Source organism: Lactuca sativa, chromosome 8 (genome assembly GCF_002870075.4).
Source record: "Lactuca sativa cultivar Salinas chromosome 8, Lsat_Salinas_v11, whole genome shotgun sequence".
In the NCBI taxonomy this organism is placed as follows: domain Eukaryota; kingdom Viridiplantae; phylum Streptophyta; class Magnoliopsida; order Asterales; family Asteraceae; genus Lactuca; species Lactuca sativa.
In genome coordinates this window covers 159,425,114-159,438,602 of record NC_056630.2, presented here as the reverse complement: position 1 = coordinate 159,438,602, position 13,489 = coordinate 159,425,114, and the positions used below count along the sequence as shown (strand labels likewise).

The 13,489-nt window shown below is 32.8% G+C and overlaps 1 protein-coding gene across 4 annotated transcripts; it reads right to left on the bottom strand.

The window, feature by feature from the left end:
• Positions 1 to 5,443: 5,443 nt before the first annotated feature.
• Positions 5,444 to 12,392, bottom strand: LOC111908637 (uncharacterized). 4 transcript variants are annotated; one of them, XM_023904450.2, is made up of 25 exons: positions 12,183 to 12,392; positions 11,907 to 12,068; positions 11,468 to 11,577; positions 11,166 to 11,238; positions 10,932 to 10,993; positions 10,696 to 10,837; positions 10,395 to 10,613; positions 10,243 to 10,309; positions 9,745 to 10,144; positions 9,344 to 9,491; positions 9,117 to 9,277; positions 8,893 to 8,992; positions 8,543 to 8,617; positions 8,318 to 8,452; positions 8,128 to 8,217; positions 7,856 to 8,032; positions 7,659 to 7,763; positions 7,413 to 7,571; positions 7,252 to 7,296; positions 6,963 to 7,181; positions 6,729 to 6,835; positions 6,590 to 6,646; positions 6,439 to 6,499; positions 6,009 to 6,334; positions 5,444 to 5,836 (listed from the first exon to the last, which is right to left on the bottom strand). In XM_023904450.2, exons 2-24 carry the CDS (start codon positions 12,045 to 12,047, stop codon positions 6,170 to 6,172), a joined length of 3,018 nt encoding a protein of 1,005 aa, XP_023760218.1. In that variant the 5' UTR covers positions 12,048 to 12,068; positions 12,183 to 12,392; the 3' UTR covers positions 5,444 to 5,836; positions 6,009 to 6,169. The 4 variants fall into 4 exon arrangements, with proteins under 4 accessions (XP_023760218.1, XP_023760220.1, XP_023760222.1 ...); XM_023904452.2 differs by having other exon boundaries at positions 6,439 to 6,496; XM_023904454.2 differs by having other exon boundaries at positions 6,009 to 6,331; positions 6,439 to 6,496.
• Between the last annotated feature and the right edge of the window lie 1,097 nt (positions 12,393 to 13,489).

Sequence of the window (13,489 nt, the reverse complement as noted above, 5' to 3'; positions counted from 1 at the left end):
ATGGGGGAGAATACAAGTAAAATGTGTAGATCTATGTGTATGTGTGTGCTATGTATGATTTCATGTGTATATGTGATAAATATGTGCCAAAAATGAAAGATATTTCGAGATCTATAGTTCATAAGGGAAAAATATGTGATCTAGGGTGTATTACACATAACTAGTTAATAAAAATCTACCATATAAGGGTTAAAATAAACATGTTACAACATAAGACTCATTATTGGGTTATTTTTGTCAACTAAGCAAAATTTTGGGGAAAGATTGTCATTCACGGTTTCTTAAGGAATAAAAGAGTCAAATCAGAAAAAATAAATGTTTTTTATGGATATCATACTCTTTTAAGAGCTAGAAGTGTAAATTGTAGCTTAATGGGCCAAATTTTGGGCTTTTCGGTCCATTAAGCCATAACTTGCGAAAAATTCAACTTTTAAGGGAGTGAAATGATAAACTTCTCAAAACAGGGGGTAAAAAGGGTAATCAAAACTATTTCAGGGGTTAAAATGATGTATTTTCCAAACAAGGATAAAAAATGTAAACTTTTTGGATTTTGGGCCAAAATTGTAAAAGTTGCAAAAAGTTTGGGCTTTAACCGAGAAACACTTTCTGGAAGGGCTGAAACTGATAAAAGTAAATTTTGAGCTAAAATCATCACCTAAACAAAGTCTATGGGTCAAAAATGACAAGAAAATGGTTTTTAGGGCCTAAAATGTCTTTTTTTATATTTAAGGGACTAAAATTGTCATTTTCATTAAAGAAGGGATGAAAAGGGTCAAACCAATATTTTGAGTCAATTATTTTATTAAGATATTTGGGTCAAAATTACCAAACCACAACTTATGAAAAATGAAAAGATGAATATACATAAATTTCCAAATATCGTTATAAACGACCGACCGATCTCGTACCGATACAAATTTAACAATGGTTCAATTAAACATTTCCGACATCTATACTATACCTAAAACAAGTAAACATTAAATCATTTGGGCTTGAAAGTTCCAAACATGCTTATTGGGCCTTTGTGACCCATTAACATGATTTTTGGGCCCAAGGGATGATTATAAATGTTATTAGGCCTTCTATGACCCAATTTCATATTTAAGGGACCGTCAATGGATTTTAAGTGCTATTGGGCCTTAGTGGCCCATTAGCATTGCTAGTAAGGTCCAAGTAAATCAAATACGAAATGGGCCAGCGTGTCCTTCGTATAATCAGTAGTCATAAATAATACGCGGGAATAGTAGGATCTTGTAATCCTCTTCTCCTCGTTTATTAGGCCTATCGTCAATCCAAGTAAACAAATACGGGTTGATAATCAATAGTAATCAAAGTCAATTGGGATTTAGTGAGTAATAACGGGTGACACCAACGTGTGTCGGTCGTAGTCTGTAGTTATAATCAAAGTCTCCTGGAGGGAGAGCGAGAGTTTGTGTATAGATCTATACGGGGGTAACTCCCCCACACCTCAGCTGTTCGCTACAGTTAGACTCGACCAGTCTAGGGTGACAAAATCTTAAGATTAATTCCGGCGTTCACCAGAGTGCCAAGACAGACGAACTAGTCATTATCATGCATGGTTATAACGACTCACATAAATAAATCCAATATTAATCAAGTAATCAAGGTAAATCAAAATCATCCACGGGATGGGTAACAATTCGAACAGTTATATGATATTCTTTTATTTTCGGAAAACATTGGGTTTTCCCGGGAAGTTCAACATTTTTCACTGGTACTTTTAATATGAAGTTTTTCAACTATACATGTTTTGAAATCATCATGCATATATTTACGGATCTTCACACTTTTATATAATAACAATGGTCTTTTCAGAAAATAAGGGATTTTCTGGGTTGTTTTCTTACAAACTACACAACACATTTTCATATCAAAACTGCTTATGAACTCACCAACATTCCATATGTTGACCGTTTTCAAAATAACTTGTATTCTCAGGTAACAGGTAAGCTGAGGAGTAGTACCAATTATGTTAGGGTGTTGTGCTTTTGAAAACTATCAAACAATTTATGTTATGGATTTGTAATGTTAAAACAATGTACTTGATGTGAACAATGTCAGTTGTAATATATTGATGCATAGTGATGTTTATGTTATGATTCATGTATATTCATTGTGATGATATTCAAATTTAGTCACGTGAGCCCTCGGACGTTTCCGCCATCTGGTTCGGGGGTGTGACATATATATATATATATATATATATATATATATATATATATATATATATATATATATATATATATATATATATATATATAGCTGCGATTTCTTTCATTTTCTTCACACCTCTCCTTCATATTCTTTCTGAATCTCTTTCTAGTTTTTACTCCTCACTTCTCGACCCCATCGGCGAAGCCATGCGGTTTCAGATAGCCAGTGAATAGAAGCCCCCAGATCAGAGTTCTTCTCGCATAATCCCCGGTTTTCATCAAAATACTCTGTAAGTTGAGTTACACTTATTTTATTCAATAGTAACTTATAATTATAGTCATATTCGTTATTATGAATCTATAATTAAGATTTATCAATGATTCCAAGTCATTATACTAATTGATCTACTTACGGGGATGATATATAGGCTAGATTTAGTGAGGTGTTTAAAGTGGGCTTTCCAAACAGTACACTCGGTATACCAAACGAACCTTACCTCCAATATGATCCTACATGGTTATTCCTTACTTGATAGATCTTGATGTAGAAATTGAGATTGTTAAGGAATCTAGACTATTAATATGTAGTCGCCAGAATTATGAAACTAGCCTAAGACTTAGTACTTTATACATTTAGGTCTTTGAGAAGTATTGAGGCGAAGCGCTGCCTCTAACTTTGAGTCGCCTACTTCTGTCAGGTGAGTACATAGTTACTTTCAACTTACACATAGATGCAAGTATTTTAAATACTTAAATGCTATGTGCGTTGTTTTTGTTGTGTTTAATATATTCATATTATATGATATGATTGCTACTTGATCTAATCGTATGTCATACTTAATTGGGTAGTAATAGGTTGTGTAAAAATAAAAATGAGAGGATGTGATAGGGTTGTGTAGGATAATAGTTGTGATAGGTTAGTAAGAGCTGTGTGAATTAATAAGTCGTGCCTTGTCATGTTTGTCCGAAGTACTATTGTATTGTCATGCATGTCGTGTTTGTCTAAAGTACTATTGCACTTTCATGCATACCCAAAATACCATCATATCGTCGTGACTAACCATCTAGGAAATATAGATGGTTGCGGACAAAGGTCCCTATAAATGATCCCTTTAGATCATAATAATAGGATTAGAAAGTAAGGATAACGGGAATGGGGTAATTGGGATATTTAAATGTTAAAGATTATACGATTAAAAGAATATAATATTGTGGGTTGAAAACCTTATGCGCTCACCAGGTTTCCTAACCTAACTCACTCGGTTTATTTGAATCGTAGGTAATTAAATAAAGATTCTTGGATAATGATGTATGTATCTGCTAAGAGATTCAAGGAGATATAGATCGTTAGTATATTGAGACATGGTAAGTCTCCATATATGCTTATGTTTCTTGTATCAGTTATGGCATCCCCAGCCTTAATAAATCAACGGAAACATTTCTTCAGAAATAATTTTACGGGACCAAATTTGCGTTAATGAATAAACTCTGTATTAAATAAGAATAAATAAAAAAGTTTTAAATTTGTCGTAAAAATGGGGATGTGACAGATAGTTTCTGGAGGAATGAGATTGTGTGTGGTTAGAGAAGATGGAGAAAGGGTTCCATGAGTAGAACAAGGTAAGATAGCTCTTTAAGAACTTAGAGATAATTCATGAGGGATTATAAGTAAGGAATCTGTGAGGGATTAAGATGCAAGGTTATGTCCGGATGGTTGTTCCCGGTAGAACTAGAGGTATGTTGTCCCCCTTTATGATAAATGAACCTATCATATGTGATTGGACTGGTTAGGACTAGATGAGAATAGAATGCTAAGGCACGAAAGGTTGAGGGTAGAGAGGTAAAAAGTAAGTATAGTATGAGAAAAGCATGTCAATAGTATGAGATTTGAGAAGAGCATGAAAAAGGTAAAGATAGAAAGAGAAATGAGTTTGAGAATAGGCAAAAATAGAGTATGAGATAAGTACGAGAAAAGATGAGAAGACATAAGATGAGATAGAGCAAGAGTAGAAAAAAATGATGAGAAAGAACGAGAATAGAGCAGAGTACAAGAAGAATAGAACAAAAGGATAGAGTATGTAAGGGAAAAAAAGAGTAGATTAATGTGAAAATAGATAGAATAAGTCACCAAAAATGTGGTCTGATGTAATAGATATTTATCATGTTTTGCAGGTTCGGGTAGTAGTCATTCTATGTGAAAAGATAGTAGCACGAGGACTTGGACCAGAAGTAGCTTTTATTTCATTGTTGTTCATTTTTGGTTGAGATTAATGTAAACCTAAAACTAACCTAAGGATGTAACTTGTTTCAAGTTAGTAGAACTTTACATTTTGTAAGAAAAACTCTGATAGTTCCTTACATATATGTTTAGAAAATTCGGGTCGTTACACTTTCTCCTGGTCATCATCTTTTCATCCAATGTTTTCATATTCCTTCATCTAGTTTGCTAGTCAAGTAATCAGATCAACAACATAACATTAATCAATCCACATTTCCACCATATTTACCAACAAGATAGATTTATCAGAATATGTAATCATAATAGTATTCAATAACAAGATATGTAACTAGAAAATGTATACCACTAAAGTCTAAGAAAATCAAAAATGTATGTTATCAAAAAATGTAATCAGCAAAGGTTATCATCAAGATCGAACATCTACCATATGTATATATGTACGAAGCAGAAGCACGCCAACATGATCAAATAAGTTAGGGTTTTATTGGAACAAAAAAGGGTTTTTCAAACCAAAATAAGAGATTGAAACAATAACTTTCTTGCATGATCTTCAAATAAATGGTAAATAGAGCTAGATCAAAGCTCACCAAACTTTTTCGACAATTCCAAAAATGTCTCCTAGGATTTGCAAAGCGCCAAGATGTTCACTCCATAGCTAGTCTCTCACAATCACAAAGTCTCACACCATGACATACACACAGAAGCAAGCAAGTGGTAGTTTATTGTGTAGTTAACAAGCCAGAAGAGATTGTCTTGAAATAACCAAAGAAGCTTCAAGATTTGCTTTTGCTTGAGGAAGGTAACAATGAAGTGGGAAGTGGTCCAAATAAGGGCTTCATTATTATTGCGGGTGGAGCAACAATGATATGGAACATTGTCACATAACTTTCCTCAACATGTCACACTTTCACATAGGTTTGGTCGCCTAGTAATCGTTTCAAATCGACCAAAATGGCTTAATTGACATGCAACTAACAACTTAAATGGTATATTACACGCAAAAAAAATAATGACCAAATCGAACAAATGATAAAAGTTAATTGTGTTAGTGACATTTTCCTTAAAAAATCACATCAATCCCAAATTTCTCCGATATAAAATACAGCAAAACAAAGTTTTACAAATATTCAATGATGATGTCTCAAACATGATCTCTATCCTTACACAACCAACTCATTAGTAGTAATTTTTTAGTGAAACGTAACCCCACCAACCCGAAAAGTAAATATGGTGAGAGACCCTCATGCCTTTTAAAAAAACAGACATAAAAGACCACACTATTTACACTATTGCCATGTCATGTCATGTGTCCCATGAGCAGCACTCTTCAATTTTAACTCAAAAACAAAAACCCCAAACAAATCCACCCCCAAAAATCAAACCCCACAAGAATCTCTATTGTCCAAACAACACCCATCACCACCTGTCAAACAATAAAAAATAATTAATTTTAAAAACACAGCAACAAACTCTTTGCTTATACAAAGTTTTGGAATCCGATATAGTAAAGCTTAGTTATGGGTCCCACCAATATCAATTTATAGAATAAATTAATAAAATAGTATTTTAAAAAATATTAAGAAACAACACCTTACCCTATTCTTTTTTTTTGTAGAGAAGAAAGGTGTGGGCATATATCTCCATCATGGTATTGTAGGAACGCCGCCCTACTTGGTAAAAAAATAAAAGAAAGAAAGAAAGGAAAAAAAAAATGGATATCGCACAAGAGAAAGGAAGAAAAAGACGAAAATGTCCTTTATGTCATTTTAAGAGCTTGTTTCAGTTGGGCTAATGCTGCAGGATGCATTCTAGCCATGGCAGTGTTGAAGGCATCCCCATGTAGACTGGCACATGTTTGGAGATTCTCCCTCACTGAATTCTCAAGTGACAACTGATTTATAGGGTCTGCAATTTTCATCTGCTAACATAACAACAAACAAACAAAAAAAACATGCTTCATTTTTGTACTTCAATTAAATTCATAAATACATATATGAAAAGAAAAGAGAATATAGATGTATTTACTTGTCTCCTCCTGAATTCTTTACTTGGGAATTGAGGTCTGCTAGAGCTCATACTATCACTGCTGCAATTTTACAAACAAATTGAAAATGATGATCAGAAGGGCATTTGTGTCTTTTGCAGAAACAAGAGTTGTAAGTTGTAAGGTTGTAACCTGGATTCATCTTCAGCTGTGTCTTCACTTCCACCCAATATGACACTTGTACATACACTGCCAGTGAAAATGTATTCAGTTTTTTTTTTTTTTTTTAAAAAAAATCCACAAGTTATGAGTTATGTGATAATATAAGTACCTTAGTATTTGATCTAATTTATCAAGTACTTGAGGCAACCTTAATGTTAGAATTATAGAAAGCGCAAATCCAAATGTCTTTTTCTGAATATAATTTACATTGTCAACCTGTAATAATGCAAAACAAACAACAGATTCAGTGGAAGATGCTTTCCCCTCGATTGTAATGGTATAAAAGTTAAGGGCAAAATGGTAATTTTACATCCATCAATTGAAATACAGCAGCAGAACTAACCTTGTCAAGCCATACATCAACAAGACATAAAAGAATATTCTCCCCAACAGGGAAACCAGCATTCTGAAGCAACATCAAAAGTGAAGGCTCTGATCCTAATTGCCCTACAAAATTTGTATTTGTCACCAAAATTCTTGCAAGAATTGCAGCTGAAGATGCCTTTACAGCTGTACTTGTAGGCACTCGATCATCTCCAGTTAAGCATATCACCATCATTTTCTAACAAATCATCCAAACAAATTTTATTTTTTATAAATTTTTATAATATTACACAAAACAAAACAAATACCTGAAGGGTACTACTGATCAGCTGTGGCCCATCAGAAGGAGAACACTGTCAATACCAACACCTCTAACCATCAATCCAATGTCCAATCTTCTTTTTTTTTATAATTTTTATATTTGTTATGAAATATAAAAACAAAAACTGTTGAATTAAAATATATATACCTGAATTAAAACATCAATGACAGGTAGTATAGAAAGTAAGCCTTTATCATTCACATTTCCAACAACAAGATCAAAAAGCTTAGCAACACTTGAAGCATGCAAACTCAGAAATTCTGTCCCACCTAAAATTATGTAGCCTTCGATGATAGATGCAGCAACCTAAAACAAAAATTATTCCAATATTGTAACTAATCACAACCTTTCCAGGGGCATTTACGTCTTTTATCTTTTTATTTAAAGTGTTACCTTTAAGTGATCAAAACTTCTTTCCAGTATATCCACTAGAGATGGGAAGTATGCCAGGAGTTGTGGGACCATTGAAGGGGCATTGGAAATTGTAGCTTCCCATAGCTTGCATGAGTAATCAGTAATGTAATGTGTCACAAATTAGTTAACAAAAAAAATGAATTTTTTTTTTTAAATTAAAGAGAAAAGTGAAATACCTGCATACTGTCTTCAAGAAGTTCATCTGGGCTATTAAGATTAAGTCCACTAACTAAAACAGGGAGTAGAACATTGTAGCACATAGGAGATTTGTACCCAAGTGCAACTACAAAGTTCTTCAAAGCATTTAGAAGCTGAATCTGTAGAAGGCTTTCACCAGAAGATTCCTCCCAAGACTTTAAATTAAAAAGGAATTGTTTTCCAGTTAGACAAATTGATTCAACAATTTTACAATTTAAATGAAATGTTATGTAGTAATTGGATTAAATACCTTTTGAAAAAATTGAACCAATTCAAGGGCGTATGGGATGATGTCACCAACATAAGCAATCAACACAGAGATTGTGTTCAACACTTGAACCTGAAATGAGAAACAACAAATAACACCAAAAAGTTAGAAATGTAATTTGTATATGATAAAAGATTATATAGAAAGTTATAAAGTTATAAGGAATGTTTACCTTGGAATCAAACTCCTGAACATCCTCAATCAATTTAAAAGACAGTTTCCAACAAACTGGGAGGAGATCAGAAAATTCTTGCTGTGAAAAAGCAGCATCTTCAATATGGAAATATAATGAACGAGATGCTGCCAGCTGAAATATTAAAAAAAAATGGAATCTTTTTATGATTAAAAAAAAATAGCAATGGGCTTTATAGACTGAACTATAATTTATATTTTATACCCTGACACACAAGTCTCTGTCCTGTAGCAACCTGATGAGAGCACAATAGACTGGTCGTTTGGTGTCATCTTTAATCTGCAAAAACAAAATACAAAAAAGAAAATAATAAAATAAATAATATGACAAAGAATTACCAAACAAAAAAGAACTTTGTATTTTTTTGTGGACATTAAAGCGAGTTTGTACTTAGTTATGTCTATAGAAACGTAGTCGTTTGCATGAAAAAAGAATATAAGCTTTCATTAGTTTTAAGTTATGTGTAAGGAATAACTTAAATCAATAAAACTGGAATTGTATTATTTTAAAAAAATAATAATAAAAAAAAAAAATCAAGATCACAATAGCATTACCTCAGAAACCCATTGACCAAGAATAAGTGCAACTTTCCTATGTATAATCCGCATGTTGGGATGATCATTTGTGAGTTCCAATGATAAAGCATTGTCAAACCTACGAAAAATTCTAGATAATAAGTGAAGAAAAAACAAAGTATTTAATGGGAAAAAAGGAAACAAGATCTTAGTATCATATAGATAACAGATATAGAAAGTCTAGAAGGGTAAAAAAGTCACACCAATCCTTAAAGCTGAGATAATTAGACAGCTCATAATAAATATATGCAGCTGCACCATAAGCAGCATCTTTTAAAAGCAAGCCTGAAGTCATATCAGTTACTGAAGGAGGACAACCACTCATTGCCTCTTGAAGAATTGAAACAACAACAGGTCCTAACAGCTGGAAACAGAAAAAGAAATCAAAAATTGAAAAAAGAAAAGTAAATATTTAAAAATTTAAACCTACTTGGCTATGATTGTGAAACAAAACAATGTATAAAGCTTCAGCACATGGCCTTAGTTTCTCAGACCAAAGAACTGCATCCTGTTCATGGTGGAAAGACTCAGGGTTTTGATGCCACTCCTCCAAATCATTTGATGTTAATACAAAGTACCTGATAAAGAAAACATGAAATAGCAATGTATTTTCATTGATAGAAGTAAATGGATGACAATAAAGATATGTTTAATTGGATAGAATGGAATGATGAAGGAAAAAGGAATGGAATGAGATATTCCATTCCATCATGCAAAACAAACAGCTTTCTCTTTCATTCCAATGGAATTAAGTCAATGAATGAATGAACCATTCCATTCCTTCTCCAATTCCATCCTACAAAACAGTAAATAGGATAAATTTTCAACTACCTTCTTATCAATACATTACACAAGAGTACAACTCTTTCATTGGGCAAAAGAGACGAAAGTACCCCTGCAACAGCTCCAGAAATGTTTTTCTTTCTTTGCTCAAGGGTTACTACAGTATCATCTACCACACGTCCAGTCATGATTGGTTTGTATTCTTTGCATTCAAGAACAATTTTTGCCATTGACATGCATTGAATAAGAAACTGATCAAATGACATTATCTCTGGTTCAGGATCTGTTATTTTATTTAAACAGAAATCCATGACTAATGGGAGGACATTTTGGTCACCAAAAGAATACGGATGCCTTGTCTGGATTGCAATTAAAATCTTCATCACTTTCGTGCAAGCCCTTTTTATAAATTCAAAAAGTTTCAAATGGTGTTCCCCAAAAGATGAATCTGTGAAATAAGATTATAGGATCAGAACTTATGGAATTATGTTTCCCAAATGGAACTAGTGGGAGGGCATTTTGGTCAATAATGATATTGATACTCACAGTATGGAAGGAGAGATTGGATTGCTTTTAACAGCAAAGGACAGACCTCCTTGACTGGCCGAACCTCCTACAAGAAACACAAGTTATTGTTATTGTTAAGTTAAATAAATTCCTAGAGGGAATATGTGAAAAGACGATAATACCCTTTGTACCTGTAAAGATTTTTCATCGCTTGGAAACCCTGAAACTATCAACTGACGGATTATCTTTGAGCACAGAAACCATCTTTCACATGTTAAATAAAGTTCATCTTGATGGATTTCAGAAGCATTTGAGTTTGTGATTTGAGTAAGGGAAGAGAAGCCATTTAGTATGGTCTTCATATCAGTTTGCCAAAGATGCCAGCTGTACTCAAAAAACTGGGATGTTATCTGCCAAAACAAAATTAATGTAAGATTACACATTAAAAGGTTATATAAAGTTGTTAACTTTTCTTTTCCACAATTAATTTACCTCAGCAAAGTTCTTTTGATCTGATGCAAGACGTTTGGTGGATAACTCCTTCAATGTTCGGAAAAGAATCATAAAGATTCTGTGTGAAGTAAGAACATCTGATGATTGAAGTTGTTGGGCTAAAACAGAAAAGAGCTCAGGCCTGAAAGCAAGTAAATATGAAGTCAAATATTTATGGCTATAAAATCAATTTAATATAGTTGGAAAAGTGACTGTGGATCATATAGAAAGCATACCATTCTTTAGGATAGTCAATGCGAGCTATTTTGGAGATTAGAACAGCCAAGGTAAGAGAAATCTGTATTTTGGAGATTAAATGAGAATGCAGAGAAGAGATTTTAGAAGTCAGAATAAAATAAAGGGTTTGTAAGATTAGTTGAAAATATCCATAAAGGTGATCAAAGGTGATTCAACTAGATAAGTTGCTGAAAATAAGATGCAAACTGGTCAATGACAAATGTAGGTCCCACCTGATAGTTCTCCTCTCTCAAGTGAGACAACAACTTTTGCCTCAAATGTGACTTCTCCTCATTGGTAATACCCCTGAAATTATTTGTTCTACATTAAGATTTACAGCAGAAGTAATCCTCAGAGAAAACCAAGAATGTTGGTAAATAATGGAAAAGAGAAAATCATGTTGGTAAATCAAGAAAGTGACATATGCAAGCAATGTATTACTATCAAAGTATCAAACTATCAATGCCTACTACATACAATTTCATATCATCAATATCAATCACAAAACAATTTAGCTACAGCTAGATAAACTTACGATGAGTCACGCTTGTTTCTCCAGTAGCGGTTGATACTGTTCTTGAAATACAATGATGCCATTAAACGAACATCAGTCTGAGATGCCAAGTCCTTTGCAGTTATCACTTCCTGCACCATAAATTATATCATGAAGTGGCATATGTTTGAGCATTTGGATATTGTTAAGATATATTCAGCAGACATGTATGGAATGCATAAATTAATTTGTAACATATGATTGTTCTTAAATCTAGTTAGCATTTGGATTTTGATATGTACAAGTACAACTGCTATTCTAGACCACAGAATCTGTAATGCTCGCATTTCCTGATAACATTTCTGATAAGAAAGTTTCGAGAATAGAGAATGCTGATTAAACTTACAGAATGTAAACCATCAATGATATCTCAAACCCTAGAAATTAAAAAATAAATAAATAAAACATTCGTTTACCATACCATTAGACAAGAACAGAACCCCGGCATGTTCTCGGACTGCGCAAGCGTCGATTCAGCAGGCTTCCGCAAGGCTACATCGCCGCTAAGTGAATTGGAAAGCAGTGAATACATCGCAGGTAAGTCGGAGACTGAGAGTGCCATCCCAGCAGATTTTAGAGATTTCTAGATAAAAAGTAAACAGACAGAAGATGAATCCATTAGACGCGACAAAGATCAATGAACAAGATGCTCATTGGAGAAAAACCACTGGTGATTTTGAGGGACAGAAATGATTACCTCTAGGGTTTATGTTGGATTTTAACAAACACAGAATCGATTTTGTTGGAACAATTGGGAATAATTTTGAGTGAATTGTTGCTGACAACTACGAGCAGCAAAATTTGGGGTTTGAGTGTGAGAGGGCATATGAATAATGTGATGATATCTTTGTGTTTCTGGCCCTTCTCACCATTTGTAGAGGTTTTTGATTTTCTCTTCTTCTTTGAATCTAATGACATATCATTTATTTAAAAGGAAATATTAATTACGAAAAACAAAACATCAATAATTATGTTGTTTCTATCTAAAAATATATAACAATCAAGATATGACATGTTTTACTTGTGGAAGTATTTTCATTCATATTTACCAATTACCAATTACCAATTACCAATTACATAATCACGATTAGTGAAAAATATTTTAGGATTATTAATCTAGGTTCGTAGTTTTTTCGTAGTTTTGTAATGTTATATGATACTTAAAACTATTAATTATCAATTAAATGTTTCTATTAAACTATATATCCATGTAAAGTTTTGTATGAAATTGGAAGGCAAGAAAAAGTTGTATGTTATAATTTTAAGTTTGTTTATTTTGTGCATTGTTCTTATTCTTCCATTTATGCTATGATAAGATTATTAAAGACTTAATATGCTAGATAATGTATATAAGTATCTTATATAGTTATTTTAATGGTAAAAAATATATAAAAAAATCATTCATTAGAATATCATGAGGTAGTATATTAGTCAAATCATATTTTTCAAGACTTTTAACCGGTAAACTACACGTGTTTCAAAAATATAAATGCGGACTTACAAGTCACAAGAAACCTTAATTTGACATAAAGCATGATGATAAACACTAGTAAGCTCAATTTACTCTTCGAGAACTTTATTTAGATAGATTATTGGTCGTCATTTAATAGAACTCAACAAGGATTCGTAAGATATCTTTTTTCCTCATGGTTATGACTATTTTGGTCATTTCTAAAATACCATTTAATCATGCAAACGTGTCGTCATAAATTATTATCATTAAAGAGTCGTAAGGGGCCTATCTTTGTCTATATATGGGTTTGGAGCTTATATATTTAGTTAAGTGTCTAATATTTGCAATGTGATTCTTAGCATCCTTCGAATTATTGGTCATTTATAATGATCATGATTCAATTTTGTTTGAATACAATAACACATGGGTATGTCGTTCCCTAGTTGATATCGATTGTTGATTTGTTGGTGCTCTGCCTACCCCTCTTGTCATTACTCTGTGTGTTTAATATAAAGATTGAATTTATTGTTGATCTTGATTCGATTTTGTTT